The 21,894-nt window shown below is 33.1% G+C and overlaps 2 protein-coding genes and 1 pseudogene across 2 annotated transcripts; 1 reads left to right on the top strand and 2 right to left on the bottom strand.

Moving 5' to 3' along the window:
- Nucleotides 1–1,727: 1,727 nt before the first annotated feature.
- On the bottom strand, nt 1,728–3,716 carry LOC120320006 (olfactory receptor 5B21-like). Its single transcript, XM_039369431.1, has one exon. It carries the CDS (start codon nt 3,184–3,186, stop codon nt 2,233–2,235), a length of 954 nt encoding a protein of 317 aa, XP_039225365.1. The 5' UTR covers nt 3,187–3,716; the 3' UTR covers nt 1,728–2,232.
- Nucleotides 3,717–9,123: 5,407 nt separating this feature from the next.
- LOC120319973 lies at nt 9,124–9,949 on the bottom strand (annotated as a pseudogene).
- Nucleotides 9,950–16,761: 6,812 nt separating this feature from the next.
- On the top strand, nt 16,762–17,715 carry LOC120319972 (olfactory receptor 10A7-like). Its single transcript, XM_039369370.1, has one exon. The coding sequence runs from the start codon at nt 16,762–16,764 to the stop codon at nt 17,713–17,715; it is 954 nt and encodes a 317-aa protein (XP_039225304.1).
- Nucleotides 17,716–21,894: the final 4,179 nt, after the last annotated feature.

Raw genomic sequence — 21,894 nt, 5'->3', positions numbered from 1 at the left:
CTGTCAAAGATTCTAGTTGGTACTGGTGGAATATGAGAGGCTTAGTCCTAGACTAAGTTTCTTAATAGTTCATGTCTTTCAATTCTTTTTTTTAAGCATTTACATGAAATTGTTGGGAGAAGACATCTGAAGACATGGTTTGGATTATGCTCACCATGTTGATGATTCATAGTTATACATCTCCAACCCTGGTTGACTAAGCAATGTTGTTTGATTGCTGGCCCAGTAACTTGACTGTTTAAACCTTTGGATGGGTGGAATCAGTTTCAACTCAATCCTAGCAAGACAGAATGCCTTTGAGGATCTGTTTGTCTGTTTCTATATATTTGTCATCTGAAACATTTATATAAGCACAAATCTTACAGCAAACTTTGAATACCTTCCAAAATCAAACCATAACGTTTTAATGAGACTTTCATGTTTTTACTATCATACACATGTTAAAACATCCATGGCTTAATATATAAGATAAGCACTACTGGCAGGATCAACCATGTTGATGGTTCTGATTCTGGATATTTGACTCCTCGTGGGGTTGCATTCCTCTGACAAAACATGTATGCATCATCCTGGATTCATGTCTTCTGCTCAATGAACAGCTGTGAAAGATGGGATCTTTGCACAGATTCATCTTGTACTCTAATTGTATCCATTCTTCAACCAAGAGTCTTGCTTAATCACTCATGATCATTCCTAGCTGGTTTGCTGGCACACACAGTTCTGTGTACCTCAGATTTTACACATGTACATGCCACTATTGTGTGAACAATTCTGGCTTCCAGTTTCTTTTTTATTGTGATTCATGATCCTAGTTATCATTTTTAAACCCCAGAATACCAAATATTTGCAGGATGGCCTCTCTCTGTTTTTGGCTCTCTATTACACTAGGTCTTACAGAGTGGCATGTTCAGGCTCTTCCCTCAATGTTGCCATCTAATGGGTAGCATGCTTCCTTGATTGCTACCTCTTCTCTTTAGAACACCCTTTCCTTTGACATCCAGAACTCGTGACGTCACATGGCATCACACAATGTATCAGGAGAATTTTGTCATTGCCGACAATAGGGTGGATGCAGCTTCCACATGACAAGTCTGGCCCACGGGCCGGCAGTTTGACACCCCTGATCTAAGCCTTCCAAAAAGCTTTGAAAAAGTGGCTTTCCCCACAAGCACTGGGGGCTATGTGAGGCCAGAAATGTTCTTTATGAATGTTTGAAGATGCATTGTGGTTAGGAGTGGTAGGAGTTACTGTGTTGGTTTTTATGTTTGTTTGTGGGTTTTTTAAATTATGTTATAGGTTTTACTGGTTTTTTTTTGTGAATCCCCCTCCAGAGTTATATTGTATAAGATGGGTGGCAATATAAAGAAAATAAATAAAACCAAATTACATAAATAAGCTGCATATTCTTTTATGCTCTGATCTTTAATAGCAATAACACTTAGACTTATATAGCAATATCACTTAAACTTATATATTACTTCACAGTGCTTTAGAGTCCTCTCCAGTGATGGGATTCAAATATGTGAACAACCGGTTCTCTGTGTGGATGTCGCTTTTGGAAATCCATTCTGGGCCTGGGCAACACAAAATTAACTACCAGTTCTGCTGAAGTGGTGCGAACCAGCTGAATCCCATCACTGGCCCTCTCTAAGCAGTTTACAGAGTCAGAATATTGCTCCCAACAATCTAGGTGCTCATTTTACTGACCTTGGAAGGATGGAAGAACTTATACCACTTATTAGTGCTTTATAGCACTCTCTAAGTGGTTTACAGAGTCAGCATGTTGCCCCCAACAATCTGGGTCCTCATTCCCAACAATCTGGGTCCTCATTAAGGGCCATTCAAGATCTTTGATGTGATGCCCTAGTTACAGATGCTCTGCATTAATCAAAGTTTGAACTCTACAATCTACTAATCTACAGTATATCAAAGTCCTGCGACCATTTTCAGGCCAAAGTTACATTTGGATTTGGGTGGCATATCATGGAATATATTCTAGAAGAGAGAAGAAAATGAACATAAAGTAATTTAAATGTTGTAAGCTTCCCAGATATTGGATACAAGATGGACAGCAAATAAATTTCATAAATATTTAAACAAACAAACAAACAAATAAATTCAATTCAATAATTATTTTGTAGATAATCATGTACCATTTAAGCAAAATCAACAATCACAAACTAATGTTCATGTTAATTTGGAAGCTGTAAATGTCTATCAGGTTTTGGATCACTAATTTATATATTGTCCATCTAACAATTTTCCTGCAGCCTTTCTCAGAGCACATTTGACATCCTTATTTCTCAGGCTGTATATGAGGGGATTGAGTAAAGGGGGCAGGACCGTATACAAGAGAGAAAAAATCTTATTGAAATCTCTCACTTCATCTGTTTTTGGTATGAGATATACAATAACAATGGCTCCATAGAAAGTAGAGACAACAATCAAGTGAGAAGAGCAAGTAGAAAAAGCTTTCTGTCTGCCTGTGATAGATGGGATTTTCAGAATGGCAACAATAATATAGATATAGGAGATCAAAGTTGAAACAAAAGGAGGGAAAGTGATGATAAAAACCACAATGAAAGTAACAAGCTTTACCAGAAATGTGTCACTGCAGGAGAGTTTCAGCAATGGAAGAGCCTCACAAAAAAAATGGTCGATTTCATTTTGTCCACAAAACTGCAGTTGTAAAATCAAGCCCAAGTACAAGGATATGGCTAAAATACTATTGAGCCATGAGCCTGTGGCCAGCTGAATGCATACCTTACTATTCATAACAGTTGCGTAATGTAAAGGCTTGCAAACAGCTAAGAAACGGTCATAAGACATTATAGAAAGGAGATAACATTCTGTACAAACCAGGAATGAACCAAAATAAAACTGTGTGATGCATCCTTTTACAGAGATGGTGTTGTCTCCAGTCATGAGAGCAGCTATCATCCTGGGAAGAATGGTTGAACTATATATCATCTCCAAGCAGGCTAAATTTCCCAAAAAGAAGTACATTGGCGTGTGCAGGCATTGATCAATCACAATTACAAGAAGCGTAAGGAAATTAGCTACCATAGTTGAAATGAAGATCACTAAAAAAATGAGGAACAGGAAGATCTGCAGATGATGGAGGTCCCCAAATCCCAAAAGTATAAATTCAGTAATTTCAGTTTGATTCCTCTGCAGTGCTTTCATTACACCCTACTGTATATAAAAACTACAAGGAGAATATTTGAAACAACTGGTATAACATTGCACACATTACCCAGAAAATACAATGACAATATATATACATGCTGATCAGTCAGTATCATAAAAGAGAGAGGGTTGCTGGAATTTAGAAGTATAGTATCAATCTCTAGAAGTATTTGAAACAGAAATATATGCAGAAGATGAAACTTCCAAAATCTCAAGCTGAAAAATTCTATAGTTATAATTTGTCTCCTGTTCACTATGTTTCTCATAATAAATATCTGAAGTTAATATTTAAACAATTTGAACATGAAATATATAAATTCTGGCATGCAAATCTCTAATTTTAGATTAATTTTTTTTTCAGTGCAATTTTCTCAAATCTGGAAGTGCTAAATGAGATACATATCAAATGCTGTGGCTGCTGTGCTGCAACTGCCAAAAAAGCCAAGACAGTGTTAGGCTGCATTAACAGAGGGATAGAATCAAGATCACATGAAGTATTAATACCACTTTACAATGCCTTGGTAAGGTCACACTTGGAATACTGCATCCAGTTTTGGTCACCATGATGTAAAAAAAGATGTTGAGACACTAGAAAGAGTACAGAGAAGAGCAACAAAGATGATTAGAGGATTGGAGGCTAAAACATATAAGGAACGGTTGGTGGAATTGGATATGTGTATTTAATGAAGAGAAGGATGAGGGGGGACATGATAGCAGTGTTACAATATCTCAGGGGCTGCTACAAAGAAGAGGGAATCAAGCTATTTTTCAAACACATTTTTTTCAGTCACACATATGCTCACAATTATCTGAATAAAATATGCATATAAAAACAATAGTACAGGGTATTGATCTAGTACAGAGTATTGATCTAGTACAGGGTATTGATCTAGCTTCACACCACAAAGCACAAGCAATTTAAGTATTTAGCTTAAAATTTTCACATCATGAGTTGAATCCAGATGTGCCAATCTAGAAACTGGAACTGAATTAATAGAAGTCGACTTTTCTACTCTCTACTCTCTTTTTCAGCCCCTATCTGTTCCTACCCTTCCATGTTGTATAAAAATCTAAAATATTGTCATTGTATGCAGAATTTCCTCTCCCTTTCATTTATTAGAATTTTAGTTTGTTCTATGTTTCCCTTTGACTTTTTAAAACCCCATTCCTTCATTAAGTGGGAACACTGAAATTGTTATTAATATAATATACACATCATTAAAATATGATATTTTCCAATTTCAGCTCTACTAATAATTAGCTTCTTTCACAGCTAATATTTAAAAATGTAATAGCAAAGTCACTATATAGACTTATTGGAGGTGGTGACCCTTTGAGAGCTGTATGCAATGAAATTTCATTTTAATGTATGCTAATTAGTGTACATTCAAAGTGACAATAAAGTTATTATTCTATTCTGTTCTATTCTATTCTATTCTATTCTATTCTATTCTATTCTATTCTATTCTATTCTATTCTATATTAGGCCTGCATATTTATTTCACTTATGTATTCTAAAAAGTAATACATTCAGAATAGAGTTATCCTTATAAAGGCAGAACTATATTCACATACACATAAATTAATCATTTACCTCCTTTATACTGCTTGCTTGTATTATTATCTCACAGCAATGCATTTAAAAATGCATGTTTTTTAAATAGATATCTTTAATAATGAAAGATGACCCCTAAGAGAATGGAAAGAGTAGTTACAACTTAGACTGAAAAGATATTCATAAAAAAAATAAGATGATGATTTCAGTTAAAAGAAGGGCATTATATGTTTTCCTTTCAAAAATGTACTTCTTTCTTTTTATCTCTTTTTTTGATTTTTGGATACTTTTTTACTATATTGAAAAAAATCTAATAGAAATGAAAGAGATAAACATAGGGATAGTAGGGAAAGAAATGTGTATACATAATTTTGTGCCAAACGTAAACAACAAAAATATTCAGCCCCTACTCATTCCTAGAAAAATGTTATAAAAATTAGCTGTAATTATATTATATTAATGGGTAAAATATAAGGAGTATAAAACATCTACATAAAAACATCTACATCTACATAAAACAACAAATATACAACAAAGATACATTTGACAAATTTTCCCACATTCAAGAATGGATAATTGTGAATTATGTTTGGTGGTGAAGTAAATGTATTTAAATAATTAAAATTTATCTTGTGCTACACATGTCAATAAATATATTAAAAATACATAAATGATGCATTTCTCTTTTTACAATAATGTAAAAATTAGAGATAAAGGAAGCAGAATTAACTTCAAGATCCTTGTGCTGCTGACTACAATTCACTCCTTCATGAGAAAGAAATCTAGGGACAAATAAACAAATAAATAATAAATCTCACTAATTTACTTAGGGAGTGTGAATCAATCAGAACAAACAGGTCTTTTTTTTGCTGTTTTCCAGCTAAATCATAACCATAATTTAGAAAGCTTAATGAAAAGTATTATGTGACATAGACATTCATATAAGGTTATAATGGCTTACTACATCTTATTCATCCAACATGTTCTATTTTGTTCTCCTTCGCTTGTATGAGATCAGAGATTTTATTAAAGAAATCTCCCTTTGGGTGTTATTAAAAAAAAGTCTTAGGAGATTTTGAGTAATGACTGAAGTGGGAATGCTCAACCCTGTTGAAATTTGTTATAGTATCAAAATTACATTTGAAGTAATATCATAGATTGTGGTAATTGCCAAAATCCTTACTCAATATACCATTTTGTTATTAACCTATTCTATTTTAGATTATTGATTGGAAACAATAGAAGAGAAATTGACTTACTATTCTGCATACAGGATTTCTGTAAAGTTCTTGTTACAAAAATAGGATGCTAGAATTGATGTATCACTACCCTGATTTATTTAATATTTTCTCATTTTCATGTTACTAAGATCTAATACCATTGTTCATAAAGGCAAAAATATAAATTGAGTTTATGATTGTTTCAGAACTATTGTTGAATGAAGTCTTTGTCATGATTTGATCATTTCCTCATCCAATTGAAATTGCAGTTCAAGAATCTTGCAAGGTGAACAATTCAGATGGTCTCTCTATACTTTTATAGCATGGCTTCCTGCAGAACTGGGCAGCTGACTAGCAAGCATAGAAAAGAAACACTGGACTTTCTGAATGCATAGACAATCTGCTGAAGATTATTATCTTCAATTCCTTTTGTTTTCAAGGACAGAGTTTGAAAATATTTTTTAAAAAATAACATTCAGAATAAAGCACAATGTTCTGACAACCATAGTCATTCTCCTACTCTCTTACTAACTTTCCCAGCTGTGGATATTTAAGTAGCACCTTTTTTTTTTTGATCTGGGAAGTACACTGTTTCAAATTCAGGCAAAATAGAAGAATGGCAGAATTGATTTTCATAGGCTTGATAACTGTAGTTTAATAGTTTATTAGTCTTTAATTTACTCTAACACCACATCCTCATCCTTTTGCTTTTGTCACAGTAGATCTTATTCTCACATCTCATATCTTCTCTCCTGAGATGGTTTTCTTAAAAGGAGGCTACAGTTCTTCCTTTACTAATCTTTTCTTGTGTTGTATAATTAATGCATTACAGAAACCAAGTTTTAACTCTTCATGGAAAGGTTCAAATCTGGCAATTAGAGCAATGGCTTACATTTTAAAGTGAGAATCTGACATGTGGACTCTGATAAAGTAAATGAGATGCTCTTTAGTATATGTCATTTGTGGACTTGTGCATGATGGACCTGGAGCTGGTCAATGATTCATTGCAAAAGGGAATTTTCTGAGAGCCATTAAGGAAGTTGTGATATACCCTGTATTTATAAGATTCTCCCTGAATCAAGTCAATTTTAACAACTTTCAAAGGAATGGTATTAAATGGAGTTAATATACAACTACAAGACTCCCTAGAAAAAATGGATTATCTGAATCCTTTTGAATCTGGATCCAGGTATAGCCAGAAGATAGAAATGCATTGATACTTTTGCCAGGAATTCAGTCACAGCTGAATCTCTTCTGTTTCCCTTGGGGTTCTCAGCAACATTTAATAATATCATTCATGATATCATTTCTGAAGGCCTGCAAAAGTTTTAGAGTGGAAGTGGTCTTTTATGATGATTTACTCTGAAATTTGGTGGTTACAGTGAAAATATAGAATTGGTGCTACTCACATATGGGATGTTATAAGAGTCAGATGTCTCTTTTTTGCTTAATTAATTAATAGATATTTGGGACAGACATCCATCAGTCCAGAATCCAATATCAGCATTACGCTATATACGATATAGACCCAATTTTTCACATGACTAGATCAAACTAGTGATGGAGTAGAAATGGCATGAAATAGGTTCTATCCAAGTAAGATAGAACTTCTCTTAGCTAATTGAGATTCTGCAGTGTTGTATTTTATTTTATTCTTCCTAAGAAAATAAATCTGTGTTTTTTGGGTTATCTTTAATTTATGGATATTTCTTGGTACAAAGGTAGCGGCCATACCCATGAAGCATTTGTTCAGATTCAGCTTGTGTGCCTCTTGTAATCCTTCTTAGAGTGAAAAGTCTATGCAAAGTCTATTCATCATCTTATTGTCACACACATAAACTATTCCAATATGCTTTATATAGGGCTATCTTTGAAGATCATTTGGAAGTTACAATTGTACAGTATTTGCCAAATGTCAGGAGTATATTATACTAATGTGCATGGCTCTGCACTGGTTACCACTAACCTTCCAAATCAATTCAATTATTGGTTTTAACCTATAAGTCTGATAGAGTTTAGCACTAAAGTATCTTCTCTACTATAACTGACCTGTTCAGTATGTTCACAATTGGAGAAACTCCTAGTAATCTCCAAATTTAGGAGATAAGCCATGCCCTCCTGTACAGCATAACCTCCCTTGGGATATTAAATTAAATAAGCCTTGGGGAGTCTGAATCTTTATTCCAGAGCCAAGTGTTGTGGCAGAAAAAGGATAGTTCCTGAGTCATGCTTGAAGACACAGTTCAATCAATGGAAGCCTAAACATTACAAAATAATTATATAACAAATGGACAAAAACCATTGAAAGACAAATAGTTTCTTAAGTAACTAGATCCTATGCAACTTCAATTGTATTTGGAAGCTTACTGGTAACCAATACAGCTTGAAACTACTTGGGCATAATTGTTCAAACCAATGCACTTTGCACAAACTGTAGCAGAAAGACTACTTGGTTTTAAATTTATTTTGAAATTATTTCATCATCAATTTTTAATTAGAATTGTAATTTGTAATTTGTTTTGTAAATGTCCATATATATGTAACTTGAAATTTTATGTACTTAAGTAAAGTTTATCCAAAAATGTTTCAATTACAGCTTTGTTAGAATTCTTAAATGCCATATTATTTCATAAATATTTTGTCAAAAATGTTGATAGAAGCTTTTATAATAAAAATTACACTAGCGGATCATATGAATTATCAGTTCTACCACTCTATTGATAAAAAGTCAAAGCCAGTCACTAAAAGAAATGGTGATAAGTGGCAGAGGAGAAACTTGAGGAATGCAGATTGTGAAAACATTAATATGAACTTTACTCATACTTAAATCATAATATTTAATATAATAGAAGTAGACTAGTATTAAATATTCAGGAAGCAATCACCATGAACTGTATTTAATTTAATATATTTTTAATGATTGTATTTAATAATAAAACTAAATTAAACATTTTCCATGGTCCTTTTCAGTTTTTGATCTGATCTTCTTATCTTTGCTGGAATATAATCTAAAATACCATTCAAAGCCCACACGCAGCAAAGACAAATAATAGTGACAAGTATTTTGTACAGTCTAATTTCTATTATCATTCAAATTAATTAATTTTCTGCTCATTTATCCATAAAAGGAAAGAATATACTTAGACTTCAGTCTCCAATTCATAAAGGAAGTTTCAGAATATATGCCACCACCTTTTTCATGGCTTCTTTGACATCTTTGTTTCTCAGGCTATAAATGAGAGGGTTAGCTATGGGTGGAAGGACTGTGTAAAGGACAGAAGCTAGTTTATTGAGGTTAATGGTTTCAGTTTTTGTTATTAGATATACAATTATTAATGCTCCATAGAAAATAGAGACAACAATCAGATGAGAAGAACATGTAGCAAAAGTCCTTTGTCTCCCAGTGGTGGTTGGAATTTTCAGGATAGCAATAATAATATATGTATAAGATGTCAGTGTCAAAAGAAAAGGAGGAAAAGTAAAAATGAATGAAACTACCATTGTAACATTTTTCACAAGGTTGATGTGATTGCAGGAAAGTTTTACAAGTGGGAGAGAATCACAATAGAAGTGATCAATTTCATTTGGACCACAGAATTGTATTTTTAAGACCATACCTAAAAATATAGATGTAAAAACCATGCTATTCAACCAAGAGGCAAGAACTAATTGAATACAAACTCTCATAGTCATAGTTGTTGCATATTGGAGAGGCTTGCAGACAGCTAAATATCTGTCAAATGACATCACAGAGAGGAGGTAGCACTCTGTACTAATCAGGAATGCGAAGAAATATAGCTGGGTAATACAACCTGAAACAGAGATTTTTTTTGTCTCCTGTCAGAAGGCTAACTAGAATTCTAGGCAGGATGGTTGAGCTGTAGAAAATCTCTAAGCAGGACAAATTTCCCTAAAAGAAGTACATTGGGGTATGCAGACGTTGATCATTCACAATAAGAAGAATAGCAATAATATTGGCAGCCATGGTCATGATAAATATTACCAAAAGAAATAGAAACAGAAAGATCTGCAGCTGATGAAGTTCTCCAGATCCAAGAAGACTAATTAAATTATGAACACTATTCATTTTGGTGTAGGTTGGTCATAAAATAACCTGCCTGTTCCTCTTTTTCTCCATAGTCTTTATGAACTGACCTTCATCCTGGCAAATAAATTTATCTCTCTTACCTGGTATTACCATCAGGGTTAATTTTTAATATCTATTTTTAGCATTTGTCCATAATTATAGGATTTATACTCAGTTCATCTGAGGATAATTATTTTAAATCACATTTACTTGAAATATTTTAAGGTACTTTTTAACAATTAAACATTCTTAGTAAAGCATTTTAAAACAATAGATGATTTAGAGCTAATAATAAAAATATATTATTTGTAAGGAGTATGAACAAGACAATATGGTACATATCTTTATCATGGTAAATTTATTTACTGAAATTACCTATAGTCCAGGAATTAAAGTGTACAGTATCTTTCTTTTGCCCATTTGCATGAATGTAAAAGTACTTGGTATAAGTCTGTTCCTCATTTTTTTCTTTATATCTGATACCATATCAAACAAAACTCTCCCATTGGGAAACATTTGACATCAGTAAAAATAGTCTCTTGGCATCACAAGAGACTAATTCTCAAAGAAGGCTATAGGGACAATTATTAGTTGTAGTCTGTGGGAAAATCTGTAAATATGGAGTTGAATGTAGACCTACAGAAAATGCCTGAATAAAACCAAGAAAGCACCGATTTTCTTTTCCTTCAATAATGTCAAATACATCATATGCATTTTTATATATAGTTTAAATAATGCTTAAAAGCTTTTAATGTCTTATTAGACATTAAAATAGATTGAGATTTGACCATGCTTAGAATATTGTGGGATTCATAATAACCTAAATATAATAAAATTCAGTCTATTGGGCTAGTTTCAAACTCTTCCCCCCACTCTTAGGAGACTCTTGTTTGTTTCTTAAAACAATATTTCCTTCATTGTATGAGGAGAAGAATTTAATCCCCTGAAGTGTACAAGCCTTTTATACCTGGGATTAAAAATTTTGGATCCATCTGCTACTCGAATCAAATGAACTAAATTGTGATATGACCTTTGCAATTGCATTATGAGCATGGTTCAGTGTCCTGTAGTCATTTACAGAACTTTGACTGCATCAAAAAAAAAAAAAAAATGAGAGAGACAGAAAGAAACACATAGAGAGAAACACAGTGCTCTCTCTCTCCCTCCCTCCCTCCCCCCCCCTCTCTCTCTCACACACACACACAGGGGGAGGGAGGGAGGGAGGGAGGGAGGGAGAGATGAATGTATGCACACAGATTCTGACAGCCCAACAAGGTAGACAAGACTAAGAAACCAATGTCATATAATTCAAAATTACTTTTATAATAACAGCTTCAGTAATAGAATTTTAAAAGTTTGAATATGTTTCCATCTTTATTCACTTTATCTTGCCTGACAATTATCTTGATAGAAGCTCTTCCTCCTGTCCTTCCTGACTTTTCCTCTACGTTTCACAAACAGACTTCTATTATTATGCCTATATGCATGCTTACATGTTTAGGAACTTTTGTCATATTACTACTCTAGGATTTTGTTTTTATTTTGAATGTTCTAATGCTGTTAGAATTACTTTGGAGAATTTTTAACCATTGTTAAACACCAGGAGTCCCTAAGATTATGTTTATACACAAAATAAAGAAATAAATTGTTCTTAAAGAATGCTTCACTATTTTTGCTAATGTGAGGGGAAAACACTTCAAATCTTTTATGCAGTCCTAGGAAATAAAGCCTATATTATTGCAACCAAATTTAAGCTATCAGACTTTGGACATTCAGATTTGGGAGTAAAGTTTTCAACTATTTAAAAGAAATATAATTTTATGCCATCAGAAGTTGTGTCCTAAATGATGTACAGACTTTTCAGAAATGCTTGTGTACTTTATGGATTAATCTTCAATTAAAGTTGCTTTACAAGCTTAGCAATTAGTGATATCACAAACAGATTTTGAACTCAGATTTGGTATCAGTAGAGAGGTATTTATTCATTTATGGTTAACAATATCAAAATATGCAGCATGTTGAATTCTACGTAATAAAATAATCAAATTCAAAAAAGTGTCTAACTGATGATATCAAAGCCTGGCTATAGCTTTCTTTTTTCTAGGGTTTCATGTATATTTAAATAACCAAGGAACAATGGGAACATCATACCAACATCAGTCCCACAAGCACATAGTGAAAATTATATATGAGAAAGCAATGATATATACTAGATGCTTTCCAAGTTTATTTTAACAATGTTACTTATGGAGCATAATTCAGGGAAGCAGCACCAATTTGTCCTTAGTTAATTAAAAAAAACACCTGTATTTCATTAGAATTTCAATGGGACACTAACAAGAACCAACAAGCTACTGGCTAGATTGGGAAATAACAAGATGATAAAATATCTTGGAAGAATGCAGTGGCAAACCAGTTGCATATTGTTGCCAAGCTGCAAGGTTATGCTTAGGAAATCATCAGGAGTTGAACTTAACTTGAGTGGGTCTCATCTTTTTTAAATTCATGAATTACTTCTACCATATTTACTGATTCTGGGCTTAGACATCTCTTTTCATGAGATCACATAAATTCTAAAACTTTTTTTCAGCAATATTCTTTATTATAATTCAAGAGTGACCTTTAATGATAGGTAATGATACCTAATGATAAAATATCTGCTACCTTTTAATATATGCCCCCTAAATATATTTTTATCCACTTCAAGTACTGAGAATGGCGGGAACATTGTCATGTCTTTCACTAATCACTGCTTATTACTATTAAGGTTTTTTTTTTGTTATATTTGACTTCTCTCTTTCCAGATGCTCAACTCGAACACTTCAATGGGGTCATAAAATCATCTACTTCCAAGTGAAAAAGAGAAAATGAGAAAATAATGTGGTCAACATGACCAAATCCTTCAGTAAATGTGAAATATTAAGTTCCTTGGTAGCCATTCTTTGAGCTGGGACTGAATTAACACTAGATTTATTAATTAAGAATGAAAGCTAAGGCAAAAATGTTTGTTCATTGTTATCAACTACATGTATAAAAAGAGATATATTTTACTTTTGTTCTATGAATCCTTGATAGTTTCTTCCATATCAAATGATTGTTTGTTCAGCTATTTCCTCAGGATCTAAGGAATTGAAAAAAAAACTATTTCAAAGACATTACTGTTACTCAAACAAACTGCCAGAAGATAAAAAATGATGAGTTCCAATATAGAACAATATCTGAGGTTTGATGTTATTTAATTTAGCTTACAATTACTATTAATTCTACAGATTCATTTGAACTCATTCAAAAGTAATTTAAACAAAAGTATTTTTGTTTCCTAATTAGGATCTCCTGAGATTTAACTCTAGAGATTAGATATTCAGCAAAGGCAATAAAACGAGAGACAAACCAAGTAGGTTAGGCACCTTTTTCTTCCTAAAAGAAACCCAAAGATCAATGAAAGAAGAATGTGATAAGTATATTAGTGTGCAATATATATGCAAAGATGCAGCAGTTGAACTCTACATAGGTTCTTTTCATCAGTTACTTGCAATGGAGTTAATTCCTATAATTTTCAGTTATGCACATTTTATATATAGTAGATAATCTTAGCATTTTTTGAAATGTTGTGGCAGGGATGGAGAGAAAACAGTCCTAATTCCTCATTTAATCAGCCTTTGGATTACATTAAATAATTAATTATGGATAGAATAGAAGAGAGCTGGAAGGGACCTTGGAGGTCTTCTAGTCCAGACCCGCGCTTGAGCAGGAGAATCTATACCATTTCAGACAAGTGACTGTTTAGTCTCTTCTTAAAAATCTCCAGTGATGGAGCTCCCACGATTTCTGTGGGCAAGCTGTTCCACTGGTATTGTAACAATTCTAATATAAAATGATATGTCAATCATTTTTCCCCTTTGATAGACTAGTTCTTTCAAAATATATCTGTCATTGAATGATACTAAATGATACTACCATTAGGAAATTAAACAAATGTTTACTTATAGGATCTCATTAAAATTGCCTGCAGTTTTAAGCATTACTGATTACTCATCCAATGGGGGAGAGAGATGATACATAGATAATAGATAGATGATAGACAGACAGACAGTCAGACAGACAGATAAACAGACAGACAGACAGACAGACAGACAGATATCTCCCATCTCTATTAAATAGATAAAATCAACCAGATTTCAGAATTCTGCAGTGGCACATGGATTATTAAATAAATACTCTTAATATATTCAATCAGCAATTGTCTACTATCAAAAACAAAACAAACAGAGAAACAAAAGGAATAGCCTATATAACAAAAAAGGATAGGCACTAGCAGTAGTATTAGGATAGAAAGATATTCCTTAATGTCACATTGAAAGTTGAAAGAATGAGGAAAAGAAGAGGAAAAGGGAGAAGGAGAAGGGACTTGCATATTTGAATGTAATCTCAATGTTTCAAAAATTATGGCTTGTATAATTTTACCAAATAAGATGAAATGCCAGGACAGAAATTGAAAGAGATGAGTTGATTCAAGTAATATCTCTTCTTTTAGGTGGAAGAAACTTTCGCCCAGACATGATGGCAATCTGTATGAAATACAATCCGTGACATCATACATCTCTTGGTGCATCATCTACATTTTGCTGCATCACTTGGTAAAATTTCATTTTCTCTTCCAATCTCTGCTATCCATTCAATTTCACATTGTTTTCTTTTCCTCATGAAATAGAATGGAATATCTTTATTGTCACTGTGTATCTCACAACAAAATTAAGTGCTGTCCACAGTGTACACTACACACAAGTAAGAACCACAAGTATAAACATTATATACACACATCCTTTACATTCTATTCATCATTGTGCTGTCTCTAATATTGCATTTCAGTGTTGCACTATACAGTAGTATTTAATATGGTTACAGCTCTGGTATAAAAACTATTTTTCAGCCTATTTGTCTTTACATTTATTATCCTGTAGCATCTGTCAGATGGTAATAGCTAAAAAAAAATGACCGGGATGAGATGAGTCTTTAAGAATGTTTTGAGCTTTCCTAAGACAGCAGGAACAATACAGTTCATTCAGATGGGGGGAGGAGAGGGCAGCCAATAGTCGTCTGTGCGATGACCTTCTGGAATGCTTGCCTATCTGCTACTGTGCAGTTAGCAAACCACACACAAATGTAATGCTCTCTATAGAGCAGCAGTAAAAGGTCAGCATAGAGTGTGTTTCAAAGAATTATTCCTAAATTTGTAAAAATTAAAATATATGACAATGTGGAAAAAAGAATCAAAGAAAAATATAAAGCCCAAAACTATTTAAAGTCAATTTTTCAAAAGATAATTTCAAGCTTTTATGATTGTATCTATCTAGCTGAAATAGGACTTAACTGCCTTTGTGAAACCTTGGTGCTTGCAAATTCACCATTCCCCCCAAAAAGGTTTCATGAATTTATCTAAAACCAAAACAGAATTCAAATGGGTATAATGCCAAGTTTTTTTAAAAAAAATTAGGCCACCTTCATGTCTTCATGTTTAATTTTCTTATAAAATGTAATGAGACAAAAAATGAATTTCCCCTCTCCCCCAAAAAATCTAGAACACTGTTGAGGTTTTCTAGTCCAATCCAATTCAAGCAGACAAATAGCTGTCAAGTATCTTTTTTAAAGCCTCCAGTGATGGAACACCCACAACTTCTGAAGGCAAACTATCCCATTGGTTGATTGTTCTCATTGTTAGGAAATTTCTCCTTAGTTCTAGATTGCTTCTCTCCTTGTTTAGTTTCCATCGGTTGTTTCTTTTCTTGTTTTTTGTGCTTTGGAAAATAGTTTGATATCTCCCCTTTTGTCTTTGTAAGAATCCCTCAAATATTGCTGCTATCATGTCTCTATATGTCTCTATGTCTCACTGCTATTGTATCTGCTATCATGTCTGCTATAACTACTTTTAATCAATCACATCTTTTCCAAGATATTCAGAGCACTGAATAGAAGCAGACATTCTTATTTAGCCTAAGCTGAAACATAACATTTGTTAAAGTGATAAAATAGATTTAATCCATAAATTATGAATATTTTATTCCCAACCGATAAAAATAATAACACTTACTGTTATTGTACATTAAAAAAACTATAAGAAAAAGAAACAATGGAGGATTTAGGGTAGAATTGGCTTTATCTGCTTCTTGGAATGTTTTAAATGTGTATGTATGCATATATATATGTACACATGTATATAATTCTTCAATTCCTTCTTTTTAGCATTATATAATATGTTCCTTGTGCTATGTATAATTTTATGAATTAAGAACAATCCTTGTATTTCATGGTAAATATAATTTAAAAGAACACATTTAAGTTCTAGGCATATGACACAAAACTGGTTTACTTGTAATCAGCAGATCTTTTGACAAAACTAGTAAGAAATGCATCACAATACAATACAATACAATACAATACAATACAACAAGCTACCTAATAATGGTATAGAGGTAGGAGTTCCAAGAAATTTCTAAGTGTTTGCCATAGTGATACAAATTCATTCTATAAGATTATCTTGTTTGTTTGTTATAATTAAAAATTTAACCAACTTATTTTTAAGTGCAGTACTAGTTGTTGCTAAAATAAAACAGTGGTAAAACCATAAATATATATTATGTTTTTATTATACACACATGTCTTAAGTTGAATCTGTTTTTCAGAACAGCTGATACCATCGCTATTGATATATAATGAGAAAGGCAGACAAAGGAAACAGAACTGCCACCATCACTGCTTTCCTCCTTCTGGGTTTTGGAGAATTACATGGTCTTCAGATCATCTTATTCTTTGTAGTCTTAGTTGTCTATATTTTGACTATTATGGCAAATTTTCTCACTATTTTTCTGATATTGATTGATCTGCCTCTACACACACCCATGTATTTTTTTCTTGGGAATTTGTCCTGTTTGGAAATGATGTACAGTTCTACGATCCTCCCCAAAATGTTGGCCAGTCTCTTGACAGGGGACAAATCCATCTCTCTCAAAGGATGCATGACACAATTATATTTCTTTGGTTTCTTAGCTAGCACAGAATGTTGTCTCCTCTCTGTAATGTCTTATGATCACTTCCTAGCCATATGTAGACCTTTACATTATGCTACTTCAATGAAGGGCAGGCTTTGCATCCAGTTAGCAGCTGGCTCTTGGATCAGTAGCATGGCATTAACTTCTATATACTCAGTCTTTATGTCAACACTTTGGTTTTGTGGTCCTAATGAAATAGATCACTTCTTTTGTGAATCGCTGCCATTAATAAGACTCTCATGCAGTGACACAACCCTTGTGAAATATGTCAGTGTATTTATGACTTTTATATTAACTTTTCTCCCTTTTATTTTGACTGTAATATCTTACGCATGTATCATTAATACCATTTTGAGAATCCCATCCAGTATTGGAAGGCAAAAGGCCTTTTCCACCTGTTCATCTCATTTGATTTTTGTCTCTTTTTTTTATGGGACACTATTCATCACATATCTGATGCCAGAAAGCAAAGGCATGAAAAACCCCAGTAAAATATTTTCGGTTTTGTACACTGTCCTTCCACCTTTTTTCAACCCTCTAATATATAGTCTAAGAAATAGAGATGTCAAAGAATCCCTGAATAAGCTATTACATCGATTTTGGAAAGATATATTTTGACTTGAGGATAAAACATATTAAAAACTGTCATCCTCCACATGGTCAGATATACAAGTCCCATTCAACAGAACAATTTATGCAATAATACCATATATGTTTAATTGGTAGTAAATTCCACTAAATTGAATAGTGCTTATTGTCATACAAATAGTGCAGACTTATAGAGAAAAAGATACTTTACAAAAATACAAAAATTAAAAGCAACAAAAGTAAGATAAAATAAGTTTTGAGGAAACACTGTTCTTTCCAATCTGATTTGGAGGAAGGAGAAGGAGAAGGAGAAAGACAAGAAAGATTTTAGGTATCAGGTTAATCCACTTTGGATTCTCATAAACATTCTTATGTTGATTTTGCTATTGCATAAAGATGCCATACACATTTCCAACCTCAAAATGTTTATGAACAGTGCAGAAAGTGACAATATCACAATAATAAGTCTTTGTGTAGAAACCAGACAAGAGGTATGTAGGGAAATGTAGCAACTGCTACTAAAATGCCTCTTTACCAGGAAACACTCTAACTCCTATTTCTGTAAATAAATATTATGCTTGGGCTTTTGCATTGATTTGTAGCATGCCAGTATATGAATATATTACAAAGTTGAACACAAAGGACAGAGGACAGTGTGTGTGTGTGTGTGTCCACTTTAAATATCATTAAAGATGTCTCCAATTTGGTTATATATTTGGTACACTTTATCAAGGAAGTTGGCAAGTGAGAAGGCAGATTTTAAAGGCTTACTTCCATAATTTTATTTCTCTGCCAGAAATAGAAACAAGTGAGAAATTAGCTTCAAAGAGAAACTGGAAGTTACTTTAGATCCAATTGATTACTCTTATGAATTAATTTTAAGTGACACAGATTAGTTAGCTGCAGGGAATGGAAAACTACTGAAACTACTAGCTGTATCTTGGATCCTGTTAGGAAATAATCCATTTGTAGAGTTCACAATATATTGAACATAAATGGAAGAAACTCAAAAGGTTATGTGACAGTAGAGTGATTCTTGAGATTATTGTTTTTTACAGAGTTAAACCTGCATCAATGACACTGTTTGATCCTGTGGATAAATACCAGTTATTTTGAATGTTTTCAGTTTTCCACTAATACTAGTGGTTTTAGAATATACTATTTGTGATTGAAGCATTTTGAATTATAATAAAGCCTATTGATTTGCTTTCCTATAGTCTCTTGGCTCAGTGGATTTCCATTAAGTGATGATCCTTATATTCTAAGTGTTTTTTTAAGGGAATTGGAATTCCTAGACAATCCAAATAAAATGAAGCAACAATTTTATTTTTATTAAGATATCCAATTTGCCAAGATATCCAATTTCAAATAATACATATTATTAGACAAACAAATGAATTTATCCCCAATGTACTCTTCTTCAGAGATTCCATTGAATCATCATATATTCATATACTTTTAAATCTAAATTTATTCATTCTAAATCCATTCACATTACTTCATATAACAATTCAAAACTAATTGCAAACATGTATTTCACAATTTGTCAAAGTCCCTTTGAGGTTGTAATTATTTTACTAAAGTTTAAATAATCACCAAAGGGAGACTTAAAGAAGACAAGAGATGTGAAAGGAACAGAATGGGAGATGAATAGGTTTGCTAAGTATTTTCAAGATTGGTGAAGAAAGATATATATGCATGGAGAGATATATCGGAGTGAAAGCACATGGAGTCATTTCAAACTTGATTTTTTCCCCCCTCTGTTTATAACTGAGGTATGCAGGTCTCAAATTTTATGCACAATTTCAATTTTCAGCTATATGCATGCTATAATCAATCTACTCTTCAAGATATTAGGAGGACTGGAAAATTAATTAATTCATGGTGAAACATCTTTCATCTGTCTCTAAGTTAGTCAACCAATAATTTTCCAGAACATGAACAAGGAGATGAAATTTCAGTAGCATTTTATGAATTATTTTATGCAATTCCAAAGAGTATCTGATATCATTTTAATTTTAATCCACAATTTTCTTATAATCAAGTGTATTATAGCAATATAATATTAAGAAGTCTTATGCAATTTGCCAAACAGGATTATTTATTTAATTAATTAATTGTTTGTTTGTTTGCTTGCTTGCTTGTAGCTATCAATGGAAAGAGACATTTTTGGTGACAACGTGAACTTAGCTTCTTAACTGCTTGTAGAGTGAAATTATGATGGATATTTCTGAATTTCAAATTCCACAATTTTTACAAGTGTGTACATTGATTTTTCTGGATCAATATACATGAAATGTGAAATGCAATGCTGGGCAATCAGACTGTCATCTCTCATGTCATCCTTCTGGGATTTGGGGAGCTTCATGATATGCAGATGTTCCTTTTCCAGTCCTTTTTAATTATCTACATTTTTACCATACTGCCTAATTTCCTCACTGTTCTAGTTATAAATCTTTTCCACAGTATAATTTGGTACATTAAAATAAACTTTAAGAGTTGCCTTATAGGGGTTATGGGTGGCATAAAAAGGTAAATAAATAAATAAATAAATAAATAAATTACTTATTAAAAATGTTTTACTATAGATCATAATAATTTAGCATGACTAATAATAATAATAATAACAATAACAATAATAATAATAATAATAATAATAATAATAATAATAATAATAATAGTCTGGATAGTGGACGTGGCAATGCCTGGAGATAACAGAATAGAAGAGAAAGAACTGGAGAAGATAACAAAATACAAAGACCTACAAATAGAAATAGAAAGACTGTGGCAAAAGCAAGCAAGGGTAGTACCAATAGTCATAGGCTCCTTGGGTGCAATCCCAAAACAACTGGAGCACCACTTGAACACAATTGGCATTGACAAATTCGCTATTAGTCAATTGCAAAAGGCGGCCTTATTAGGAACTGCTTCCATGCTGCGACAATATCTGTAATACCATTAAACATCCACATCTGCCTATCCCAGGTCCTGGGTAAGGACTCGATAGGTAGACAAAATGCCAAATCCAGTCTGAACATCTGGCTGACTGTGCGATGATCGATTAATAATAATAATAATAATAATAATAATAATAATAATAATAATAATAATAATAATAGGTGGGCGTGGAATGCTACAAGTACATCAGATGGTTGAAGAAGAAAAAATGGCTTTGGAAGAATATCTGAAGAACAATGATGAAGATGCACTGAAATTAGTATATCAGGAAGGTTTACTAACTACTGGAGAGACCAAACTTGCCTACAAGAAAGATCAAATGAAGAACAGAATAGAGACATGGGAAGACAAAGCACTACATGGCCAATACATGAAAAAAATAGCTGGGAAAGCAGATAATAATAAAACCTGGCAATGGCTAAGAGCAGGAAAATTGAAGAAAGAGACCGAGGGACTAATTCTGGCTGCACAAGACCAAGCCTTAAGGACAAATGCATACAAAGTCAAAATTGAGAAGACAGCAACAGACAGTAAGTGCCGCCTATGCAAAGAAGCTGAAGAAACAGTGGACCACTTGGTAAGCTGTTGCAAGAAGATTGCACAGACTGATTACAAGCAGCGGCATGACAAAGTAGCAACAATGGTGCATTGGAAGATCTGCAAAAAATATCATTTGCCTGTAAGCAAAAACTGGTGGGATCATAAAATAGAGAAAGTCATAGAAAATGATAAAATTAAACTGCTCTGGGACTTCAGAATTCAAACAGACAAGCACCTGCAACATAACACCCCAGACTTAACAATTGTCGATAAGAAAGACAAAAAAGTCTGGATAGTGGACGTGGCAGTGCCTGGAGATAGCAGAATAGAAGAGAAAGAACTGGAGAAGATAACAAAATACAAAGACCTACAAATAGAAATAGAAAGACTGTGGCAAAAGCAAGCAAGGGTAGTACCAATAGTCATAGGCTCCTTGGGTGCAATCCCAAAACAACTGGAGCACCACTTGAACACCATTGGCATTGACAAATTCGCTATTAGTCAATTGCAAAAGGCGGCCTTATTAGGAACTGCTTCCATCCTGCGACGATATCTGTAATACCATCAAACATCCACATCTGCCTATCCCAGGTCCTGGGTAAGGACTCGATAGGTAGACAAAATGCCAAATCCAGTCTGAACATCTGGCTGACTGTGCGATGATCGATAGTAACAACAACAACTACAACAACAACCCAGACTTAACAATTA

This window comes from Crotalus tigris, unplaced genomic scaffold, assembly GCF_016545835.1.
Source record: "Crotalus tigris isolate CLP2741 ecotype Arizona unplaced genomic scaffold, ASM1654583v1 scf7180000021055.717220, whole genome shotgun sequence".
NCBI classification, from domain to species: Eukaryota; Metazoa; Chordata; class Lepidosauria; order Squamata; family Viperidae; genus Crotalus; species Crotalus tigris.
This window is presented reverse-complemented; position numbering and strand designations above follow the sequence as displayed.